Source organism: Corvus kubaryi, unplaced genomic scaffold, assembly GCF_017639235.1.
Source record: "Corvus kubaryi isolate FWS band 111438036 unplaced genomic scaffold, C.kubaryi_AGA036_p1.0 137, whole genome shotgun sequence".
NCBI lineage: Eukaryota > Metazoa > Chordata > Aves > Passeriformes > Corvidae > Corvus > Corvus kubaryi.
In genome coordinates, this window is record NW_024580671.1 from 13,651,562 (window position 1) to 13,663,796 (window position 12,235).

Genomic DNA, 12,235 nt, shown 5'->3' on the forward strand with positions numbered 1-12,235 from the left:
AACCTTTTGTTGTGATTTCATTGAAAGTTTAATCTACCCTTTGTTTTAGGCCTTGCTTTTTCTACAGACACAATTACAGACAGACAACATGCAATTATCAGAAACAAAAATATAGCCACAATATTCTCATTTTGGTACCCAGTCTCAAAAAGATATTATGAAGTTGAATGCCTTGATTAAGGTAGCTGTCAGCAGATGCATTTAATTTTACAGCCATACTGATTTTTTCAAAGTACAAAAGCAAGTAAGAAACAAAAGGCTCCTTGCATCTAAATTGAGGTTTTATACATGGACTAAATAAGCTTATTCATCTTTATAACTGTTTTAAAAGCATATCCTCAAAAAATAGCTATAATTAAGTTTTCATTTTTATTGAAGGGGGTTCATTCTGATAGTGGTCATGGGGTATAAGAATCTGAGTGGGGACAGACTGGGATAGAAGATGAAGTCTGGCAGCACTCAAATAATTACTTCTTGCTCCAGTTTTAAGTCCAGTCTTTGCAAAAGACAGAGTACTATAATTCTTCTCTTAAGCCTAAATAACTGAATTTGATATACCAAGCTAATTTTTCTTTCTTTTAATGCATCACAAGTTAGAATGTACAGCCACATTCTAGTCATGTGCAGCACTTTGAATTGGAATATGTGATTTCACTGGAACCATTACTACTCTGTGGCTGTTTGATGGTTTGCATCAGAAAACAGGTGGATATGGTGGAGAGTTTCACTAATTGTATTCTAAAAATTGATGCCCAAAACACAGCAGAAGTCACATCATGAAGAACTATCAGGAAATCAAGAGGAACAAAACTTTTTAATCAGACACTCAATGGACGACAATGGCCATATCCTCCTGAAACCTGCAGAAGACTAATGATCTCATCCAGAGTGTCCCCAGGGAGGCTGATTTCAGTTTCCACTGTTAAACAATCCCATAAATGTTGGTAGAACAGTTTCACTGTGTTAGTGCATCCAGTTACACATGAAAACCACAGGTCTTAAAAACATAGTTTCTAAGCTGACCTTCACGGGACACAAATCAGTTTCAAATTGCTTCTTCAGATGGATCCAAAAGCCAAACATTTGCCATGATCATGTGTAAATACTCAGTATTTACAGAAAACAGAGAAATACTAATTTTTCTTCATTAAGGGGAGATTGGTGCATGACAATTTCAGTGGTCTTCTATGATGGCGTTACAGCATTGGTGGATGAGGAAAGAGCAACTGCCATCATCTACCTGGAACTGTACAAAGCATTTAACATTGTACCACATGACATCCTTGCTCCCAAACTGGAGAGACATGGATTTGATGGATGGACAACTGGGTGAATAAGGAATTGGCTGGATGGCACTCAAAGAGTTCTGATCAGTCACTTGTGATGAGTTATGTTCCCACAGGTCAGTACTGGGACCGGCACTGTGTCACATCGGTGTCAGTGACACGGACACTGGCATCGAGTGCACCTCAGTAAGGTTGCCAACATCAAACTGTGTGGTAGAATCAACAGGCTGGAGGGAAGGGATGACATCCAGAGGGAGCTTCACAGGCTTGAGGGGTGGGCCAGTGCAAATCTCATGAAGTTCAACAAGGCCAAGTGCAAGGTCCTGCACCTGGGTCAGGGCAATCCCAAGCACAAGTACAGGATGGGCAGAGAATGGATTAAATTAAATCCTCTCCTTGGCAGAGGAGCCCTGGGGAGAAAGACTTGCAGGTGTTGGTGGACAAGAAGCTCAACATGACCTGGCAATGGGCACTTGCAGCCCAGAAAACCAAACATGCCTTGGGCTTCAAAAAAAGCAGTGTGGCCAGTAGGGCAAGAGAGGGGATTCTGGCCCTCTGCTCCACTCTCATTAGACCCCACTTGTAGTGCTGCAACCAACTCTGGGAGCCCCAAAAGAAGGACATAGACCTGTTGGAGGGAGTCCAGAGGAGGGACACAAAGATGACCAGAGGGCTGGAAAACCTCTCCTATGAGGACAGGCTGAGAGAGGTGGGGTTGTTCCAAATGGGGAAGAGAAGGCTACAGGGAGACTTACTGCAGCCTTCCAGAACCTAAAGGGAGCTACGAGAGAGGTGGAGAGGGACTTTTCACAAAGGCATGTAGTGATAGGACAAGGAGGAATGGCTTTAAACTGAAAGAGGGTAGGTTTAGACTATATACAGGGAAGAAATTCTTTCCTGTAAGGGCGGTGAGGCACTGGAGCAGGATGTCCTGAGCAGTTGTGGATGTCCCATCACTGGAAGTGTTCAAGACCAGTTTGAATGGGGCTTTGAGCAACCTGGTCTAGTGAAAGGTGTTGGCAGAGGGGTTGGAAAGAGATGATCTTTAAATTCCCTTCCAACCTATGCCATTCTACAATTCTATGAGAAAGATGAGTCAGAAGTTAAGCTAAGTACATCAGCAAATTCTAAGGCACAAATTTAAACATGCCATTAGGGAGAAATACAATTTAAAAAAAGTACTCCAGCATTCCAGGAAGGAAAATAATTTCATTACACTAATCATCACATTTATTTTAGAAAACTCAATTGATTTTTGGAATCCAGCCATGACAAAGTCTGTGAACTCTGGCTGTGAGCATGAGCAGCTGAAACACTCATTTTTTGATCTCCATTGAACCTTGTGGGCTTTCAGTGTTCACATCTTGCACAAAACCACTGCCTGACACTGCAACTTCTCTATGCACCATGTCTTTGGTGAGATGGAATCTTTACAGCTTTCCCAAAGAAATGAGAACTGACCATGCCTTGGGCTATGATTTTGCGAGGCCTTTGCACACTGAAGCAAGGATGCAAGACTGAATTTCTACATCGATAATCTGAAATGTTTCCTTCTGTTGTATGAATAATAGTCCACAATGTGCATGCTGATGTAATTGCAATACTTGGAACTTCTATCTTGGGGTAGCTGTCTCAATTATCTGACTATCTATTTATATTTATATGTTATATATTTATCTTTGAGCACTTTTTTCTGCCTGTATGATCACATAATGCATATTACGTGACATCTACACTCATCCTGATTTTGGAGTGGACCAAGAATGAGGCCTAGGCTAGCTGTAAATGCTAAAGATAAAAAAAAAATTCTAATAACAAACAAAGGAAGAAAGGTAAAGTACTCAAGCAGAAAGAGGTCAAAGATATAGCAGCAACCACGTCACTGATTCTGCTCTTCTGGAAAATCTTCCAGTGCCTGAGTGGGGGAAGAGGTGTCTCCCGCTCAGCAAGATCTCTGCAGAAAGTGGAGAGAAGGTGCAAAAAAGGACTTGCTCCAACTGTGGTTGAACTGAGAACTGCAGCTGCTCATTCAGAGAAAAGAACTTTTTGGAATTTCCTAGGGAAAATTTTCATCTAAGAATTAGAGCTTTTCAGTTTTTTGCATTGAATGTGATTTGGTGAAAGTATTGTCATTTGGGAGTACTGTTATTACTGAAACACTGGAGACACTGCACTTTAAGAAGTTTTATTAAAGCTATACACTGGATGAAATATTTTTAGTAATTCGTGATATACCTCTTTCTCAGTAACAGAGATGGAATAAAATGTACTGTTAGAAAGAGGTGAAGATGGGTTGCCATATCCATCCAATTACAAAGGCTACACTTAGGAATCTAGCAATTACATAGGAATAAAACCAGGCTATTTTTCTAACAGGCTATCAACTACTGAATTGCAAGTATCTACCAAATATAACTCAAAAAGCTTAAACATGCTGAGGAACTGAAAAGGTATGGTATGAAATACATACGTACTACAGTGGTTCAGAGAATTTAAATCCAAATTAAAGATGAAATTTATGTCTATGGGCCCAGTCCAAAACCCCATTGTAGCTAATGGATGATGCTTTTCTCTCTTCAATAGAACTATCTTTTAGCCAGATTGGTCTTTGAATATTGTTTTACAACCACAGGACATTAAATGTTTCCACACTAGAACTTACCAGGGGAACGGTGTTAGTGCAGGGGTGTTAGGAGCTCCCTTCCTCTCCTCTGTTACTGTCTCAAGTGCGTGGTTGTGCGTGTGGATGTAGATGAGCACATGTGTTCTACTTCATGTGAGAGGAAAGCTGCCACACTATACTCACTCTCCTCCTCTGCCAACCCTTCTCTTATTCATGCAAATACAAATAAGAAACAAACTGTGTTTTTGTTTGATCTGTAGGAGTCTCCATCAGGAAAAAATAGGATGAGATCACTTTATGTAACTCAAATGAGACAAATAAAGAACCTAATCATCAAGCTGAAGTGATCTGACAATTACAGTTTGTTGCTTAGGTTTTGGGTTATTTATTTTTGAATCTCAGAGCTCAGAGCTCCCTAAACTTAATTGTATCTCCCTCAAATGCTTTGCCTTCTGAGAAGAAAAGTGACATGAAGAGTGATTTGTCTCACTATTCACGACTAGGGTGTGGGAAAATACATGACACAGCCTTTCCAAATAGACTGGCACAAGAAAGCTACAAATTTCTTCCTTGATAGTTGAGACAGATGGGAGACTTCCACCCGCATGCCCTCCCATATGCACACCTTTTCTCTGCTCATATATAAGTCGTGTCATGCAAAGCATCTACCCCTCATGCAGTGCATTAATAGTCTATGAATAACATGCTCCATGTGGCCACATGGGAGGCCTGTGGAGTGACTGCTGTCCCTAAGATGCTCCCAGAAAAGCCAGGGGAAGATTGAGACAGACCACAGTGTTAGAGCAGCAAATGCTACCTTGGAAGCCACCCTCCCCACAGCTGACCTAGGGCCCCAGATCATCCTTGCCCTTTCCCTCTTGCTTCTGCAAACACAGCAGCATTTTGGGCTGTTGCTGGGTGGGAGGAAGGGAAGAAGGAGAAGGCAGACATGTTCTGCTAGGGACTGAGTAACACTTCCAGCTGAAAGCCGTGCCTGCTGAGGAGAGCAGATTGGTGGGAGAACCCTGAATTGCTGACACAATAGTTTTCATGCACTGAGGAGTGGGGGCATCTGAGAACAAAGTCCAAAAATGTGTCTGACTCATGTGGTTGCCAAGCTTCAACCATTCTGGTGAATTTTCATCATTTTTACTTTTCCATACTAGACACTGTAAAAGCACTTTGTTATCCAAGTGGAAAAGTTTTCCTCAGGACACAAACCGGAGCATTTGTACAGGATCAAACATAGATTTGAAGAAAAACTTTTGTGCAAATATTTTTGATAATACAATATTTTTGTATTTATGCAATGTTTTCAAATATTCAAAATAATAAATAATGAAAATTAAAAATAGGCAGAAACCTTAAACAACTCTCATTTATACAAAAGAAAGTTCAGCACTCTGTATTAGGATGAATTATTTTCAAAATTTTTTCATGCTAACAAATTGTAATTTCACAGCATAGCTTACCAAAAATACCCAGAAATTAAATAAATGCTCTCAAAAATATTTTAGTCATCTCTTGAAAAATTATAATCATACTTCTTGATGGGCAGACTAAATGTAACGATTACTATGCATGGACAGTTTTATCCTGACAGAATATATTTAACAATGCCACATCAGATTAGTAGTCAGATCACTCAGTATAAATCATCAATGGAGGACCTTAGTAAATATTTTGTATTGAGACAAAAAGGAAATAATAAGAAACTCATTTATTGTTCTGCTTAGGTTATTCACTTGAGTTACAGTATAAGATTTACTTTGAGCAATAATATTGGAAAATATTTTTATGTTCTTTTACACTATTTATGCTATTTACCAGGAAATCTGCCTCACCTTTTAATGATTCCAGGTTTCTGTCCAGCAGTCAGTACCTTATTTCAAGATAAATTACTTAAATATTAAATAATTAATAGATAAACTTAAAAACCTCCAAACCAGGGAGAGAATACCGTATGTGTATCTAAATGCACATATATTATAGATACAATAATTTCATTGCTTCATGCAGTTTTATTTGTGGGACTGCATCACAAAAACTTTTACTCAAACTTAATGAAAGGTTTGGCTTGTTTCAGTTAGTACACAACTTAAGTTGACAAAGCTCTAATGCAGTTAGTTTTTCTCAGTGCAGCCTATAATGAAAAGAATGAATATTTTGAGAAGCTGTCTTTTGAAACAAATTTATGAATTAAATTCATATATGTGAAAAGAACATAATTGTCCAGTATAAATTTATCATCTTGATTATGAAAACATTGAATATGGAAATATAAATTATCAAACCAAATGTTCAAATAGGTGCATAATAGAAAATCTCTTCTGGAAACTGTTTTATTTCTTTGTGGGAGATGTGGCTATCTCATGAGGAAGCTTTCTCTTCTTCCAGGACAAAATATTGTCCAATTAAAAACACTAACCTAAGCTATGTTTGACACAATCCACCATAAATATATGTACATGAATTAGAACTCTCTAGCAATTCTGCACAATTACTTTGAATAAAATCTTCTAAACCTATACTAGGCTGATTTGCTCAGTTAAACTATTGTGATTCTTAACACATATTTCTGAGCATGTGTAGTGTTATTTTTTATTAAAGAAAGCTAACGAGAGCTTATGGAAATACATACTAATAGAAGAATATTTAGTTTTTGAAGTCAAACAGCAAACATAGAGAATCACAAATTTACAGTTATCCGTATTACTTTATTTGTTTTCCATGTTGGTATCTGTTTTGCATTGTTTCAGACAAGAATCCTGTGTCAAAGCACAATTGTCTTTATTGCACCGATAAAGACAAATCATTGTGTACACATACAATGAATGTCTAGCCAGAGACATCACAGAAATGGATTCCAGCCTGCAACTTGCATATTCAAATGTTCCGCTTGTATAAATTGTTCTGTCACCCTGTCTGCAACCAAGATTCAGCTGCACAATCCACTGTTATCGCTACAATCCCCCATTTTGATAATCTACCTTTGAATATCAATTTTCTGTTCCCTGGTTACACAGACTTCAGCAGCTCTTTTCCTCTGTTCCAGTAAACTGGTTTCTTTTTGACGGTGCTCTGTTTTTCCCTATAGCTGAAAGTTCACATGAAGAATTCTTTATGCCTTGCTCATTATAAACCCTCCATGCTGTTAACATAATTTTTGTCTGTTAGGAAAATTTTGAGGACAATTAATATTGGAGCAGTTTGTCAAAAGAGAATATTCAGGTCTCGCCTCTTGAGCAAAGCGTGCACACAGCGCAGAGATGTCCTGATGAATTTATTCCAACTACTATGCTCGGTTGTCCACAGGACGTGGCGGGTCACTGCAAAAGACTCTAAGGAGGAGACAGTAATTTCAGGCACAATTTAGGCAGAGGTAACCCCAGGCCTTGGTGGCAGAGAGCTGTATGTTCACACAGGCAATGCCTATACAGCCTGAGCACATACTGTGGCATTGGTGTGGGCTGCCTCTAACAACATCACGTGGGCATAATGCTGGGGAGAGCTTGCTCCTGTGCAGATGTGCAGGGGAGACCTTTAGCGCAGGTTGGACTTATTAAATGTTTGCAGGAAAATAAAAAAATTATTTGCAAAACAAGCAGTCTTCTCAAAGTCTAATTCTGCCTCTGATTCCTCTAATATCCAACACCAAAATTAAGTACAGTTCTCTATTGTCTTATTTATTCATCTTACCACTAGCTATAGCTATTGGCTTGTCATCAGTCTTGTCCAAGGTCTTTATTTGACTTCATTCAACAAACTTCTTTTCTTTTTGCTTCTTCCAAATGCCAATCCTCTCATGTCATATATAATTTGTCTCTCCTAAATCAACCAAGTTACCAACATATCCAAAAAATATAAATCAGCCTGTTTCAAGTCATGCTTATAATTTTTCAATACTGATGGTAATGACAAAGCACTGGAGACAGTGGTCTGTAGAGAGACTCATCTGACTGCAGGTGGTGCAGATATTTAACTCCTTGTGTGTATCTTTCTTTTGCAACCCACAAACATGTCTGCACATCTTAGTAATTCCATCAGGGTTCAAGATACTTCATTGCTTCCTAGACGTCCTCTTGACAACACACTTTCTTAAATCCATGGGAAAGTGTGTTTGTATTTGCATTGTATCACTTATCAATAAAAGTGTTACGCAAAACTGCCTCAGAATGGCGGAATTAGCCATGAGCAGAGCTGGAAATTACCAAAATGGAGACCTTTTTTATGAAAAAAAAGACAACCTCTGACTTCAAAAAAAGTTGAAGGCACTTCAAAGTACGCCTTAGTGATGGGCTACACAAAGGCAAATAGCAACTGATCATTCTTTAGCTAGATGAGCTATGTGGAAGAATTATATTGTGAAGACATTCAGAAGTCAGCCAGAATCCTCAGGAGCAACCAACAAGCGATTGCTGACAATGTTTCCAGAGAATGATTTAAAACAGGACATGATAAGATAAATCAAAACCTTTGTGAATTAGTTGCATTGGAGAGCTGTAAACAGTTCCACATGAGAAACAGAGCAGCCACATCATTAACTACCATAAATAAGCGGATGGTGCCTTCACCCTCTTTACAATCCCTCTATCTTTGGTACATTTATAGAAGTTTTCTAATTTTGCAAAGTAAACCCGAAAATAAAAGAGACATTAGCAGAAAAACAAGTCTAGTTTGTATCTAAGGTTTTCATTTCATCAACCACTTTAGACTGTGTATCACATATCTATACCAGGAATAATTAAAACACAGTGCACAGTACTACACTAGCTCTAAACAGTACTACACTAGCTCTAAATAGGTGTGCTACTAGAAAATGTCCTGAATAAATGGGTTTTGACCCACTGGTATCTGTGAAGGACATATTGTTGAGGATGTTTCATTTAGGACATTTCAGAAATGAGGCTATACACATCACATTGCTTAAGCAACAATAAAGTAAATGCAAATACCCCATGTTACCATGCATAACATTATCGCTCCTTTATTTTTCCAACCTAGTGGAGAAAAAAAATCTACTTTTACTGATGTCTAACTTGCACTATATAAATAATGTCTACAGAATATAGACTGTCATCCAGGGCTATTTTATTTCACTGCTTAAAGCCAAAAATAAAACCATTTATGTCATCCTTTAGGTTTTGAGCATACCTTTTAGTATGAGACTCATTCATGAAAACCCATATTGTTTTTATTTATCTCCATATTAAACTTTTGGTAGGATTTGTTAGTGTGAATATTATTTGAAATAAAATACTGGTTTGTAACATTTCAGAGTAGAAGAAGTCAAAAAATCGTTTGCAACAATATTTAAGTAATTTTAATACTGTTTTATAGGTCTCCCTGTCTAGCATATAAATTTGAAAACTATCATGTCACCTTGCTTTTAATCTTTTTTTTCCCATTTTTTCAGTCTTTTAATGCAGTTAAGTTTTTTTCTTTTCAGTCTTTCAGACAAAGCTATTCTTCAGACAAGGGTGAAAAAAATCAATGATGTTTTAGACTGAGCTTTTTGCTCAGATGACACTGTAATCATTGGTAGCCCACTTGGCACCTGTCTGTGAATTTTTTCAATACATCTACTTTACCTTTTTGCCCACCCCTGCACACTGAGACACAATCTTCCTCTGCACATCCTGCAACGATGACAAGGAGCTGTTCGAACCCCCCCCACCCCCATCCATAACTCAAGAATTCAGTCACATTATTTTTTTCACCTAGTTTTCTAAGATCCCTCTTTCATGCATTTTTCAAATTATTAACTTAATCTTTAAATTCTGTCACATCACTAATATTTATGATGTATATAAATAATGAAGACTACTTCGAACATTAAATAATGGAACTCCCTGGCCTTATCAACGTAGCAGAAAATTATTATTTTATTCATAACTTTCACTGCACATTGCTGAGATGATTTCTAAACGTTAGCACACTTAGTCTTACTAGTTTTCTTAATTGCATTCAGCAAAGAACTTTGTCAAACCCTTGGGAAAGTCCAAATAAATTAGATCAAGCATTTCTTCCTCGTCCATTATTTTGATGACATGTGCAAAGAGTTCTAACAGATCCGAGAAGGTTTTCCTTCAGCAAATATTCCCCAGTTTCCTTTAGGAGAAATTAATCTAGAGTTTTGTTCATAATTTCATTATTGACGCTATATTGATATATAATGATATATAATATACAATTATATAATATATTCAATCGATTTAGCTAAAATTGAACTCAGACTTAGGATAGACTTAGGCCAGTAGGATAATTCTAGTTTGCTGGGAAAAAAAAAAAAATGCAGAAAAAGCAAAACAATATCCAAATTTTAATATTCATTTTTTCAATAGGCAATTAAGTGCTAATAAAACTTGCATCAGCTCAACCCCTTCAGCTCCTTATCAACTTCGTGTGTAGCCGATCAGCCATCTGATTCTGCTTTCTCTTCAAATTTCTCTTATTATTTCCTTTATTGCCTCAACTTAACAGAATAGCTCATTTTTATTCCTTAAAAGTACGAGATACTTCATTGCATTTTCTGTAGAGACTCCATACAAATAAATATCTGATATCTGATAGATATTTTGATTGAAAAAAATCTTTGCTATTTCTTAAATCTTCAGCCATAAGGTATTCAGACTGCTTCTTAGAATATACATTTTCCATCTTCCATTTTTCCTGTCATAATTTGTGTTCTGTTTCAATCGCTACACTTGTCTGGAATTTATCTGGAAGAGGCTACATTTGAGGTGAAATAAACTCTTAACCCTCACAAATATGTGCATTGATTTATTAATATTTTTCTTAATCATCTGAGACTGACTTGACATTTTAAATCCTATTCATGTGGTAATTCAAGGAATTACTATAATTAATTTCACAAAAGGAAATTCACATATCTATTTTATTACAAGGAATGACAGTGGGACACCCAAATGTTATCATATATAGCAAGAATTTTGCAACTCAATTACAAAGTGTCAAAATAGAATAAAAGAAAACATATAATTCAATCTAATAATTATATTTCTACACCAATTATTTTGATTAGGAATTCCTTACTTATGTGCCGTTTTTGCATTGTTTAATATTTTGTTAGAAGAGTTTTACCTCTTTTTCTTCAACATTATCTCTTTCTGCCACTGACAGTCAAAGAAGATTTTTTTTTGCAATTTTCTATAAAAGGTTTATTTACAGTAATTTGATTTTACTATTTTCCTACCAGAATAAAATGATCCTAATGTTTCCTTTCTTCCAGAAAGCTCTGGCAGACTTTCCCCAGTCTGGGTAGGGTTTGTCCTGAAGCATCATATCTGTGACCTATAGGGAAAGAAGAAACAGTAGACAGTTACATGGGTGTCACATAAGACAGTACTAGCAAGGACTTTAGGAACGGTTTTATTTTATGTATGGGACACTTGCATCAGTTCTGGTAATTATAATAAACAGTAGAATAATAATAATAATTGTGTTATTTACAGTCAAAATAAGCTGTATTGGCCTACATATTCTGCCTCCAGAAGTGCATGCAGCTCCTTAAGAAACAATGAAACCTGTAGAGGTCCAAAGATAAGAAGGTAAGAGGAACCAGTCTAAAAGTTACAGCAACCTATAGGACACAAGTTACATCCCCTGCGACTGTGAAGCTTTCTGGCCCAATCTGGGAGAGGGAAACCACCTCCCTGAGAGCAGCATCAGCAGAATTTCCACTCTTGAAATCAGAACTGCAGCTAGAGTGGAAGCCTGTGAATTAAGCGCTATATAACATTTATAATCTCCTCTCAGTTCCTGCTAGCAGTATAAAAAGCACACTTGGGACTGGCAACAGAAAAAAACCTTAAAACTTGCAAAAAAATTTTAAAAGTATGAAATATTTATTCTCATTTTCATAATTCCTATCTAAAGAGACCATCTGTTTTTCTGTCCAGAGATTCGTATATATGCAGTACTTCTGGGTGGTACATGAAAGTATTAAAAATTACTTTCAGCTTGGTTAGGGAGGTGAATACCCCTCAGGCATGTGCTTCTTTGGGAAGCTCTGCTTTCATATCCATTTACTTCAAATTAACTGTACTAAAAAGCACCTAAATTTACACCACAATAAACTCATAAATTCCATTGTGCAAACAATCGAGAGTGGAAAAACTACCCATTTGTAAAGATTAAAGAAATAACTAAACAGATAAAGGACATGGGGGTGACCACCTGCTTCAAAACGCAGATAAGTAAAACAAATTCTATCTCTCACTGTTATCAGTACAGAGTGGGAAATTACTATGTGTTTTGATCAAAATGAAAATAAGTGTTAGGGTTTCAGAAGGAAATAACTTCA

General features: G+C 37.0%; 1 protein-coding gene across 7 annotated transcripts in view; it reads right to left on the minus strand.

Moving 5' to 3' along the window:
- TMEM117 (transmembrane protein 117) overlaps window positions 1–12,235 on the minus strand; it is a 193,270-nt gene that overhangs the window by 60,759 nt on the left and 120,276 nt on the right. For all 7 annotated transcript variants that reach the window (XM_042017929.1, XM_042017928.1, XM_042017931.1 and 4 more), the window contains one exon: window positions 11,126–11,223. In XM_042017929.1, coding sequence (XP_041873863.1) covers window positions 11,126–11,223 — 98 coding nt within the window. The remainder of the gene's footprint in view (window positions 1–11,125; window positions 11,224–12,235) is intronic.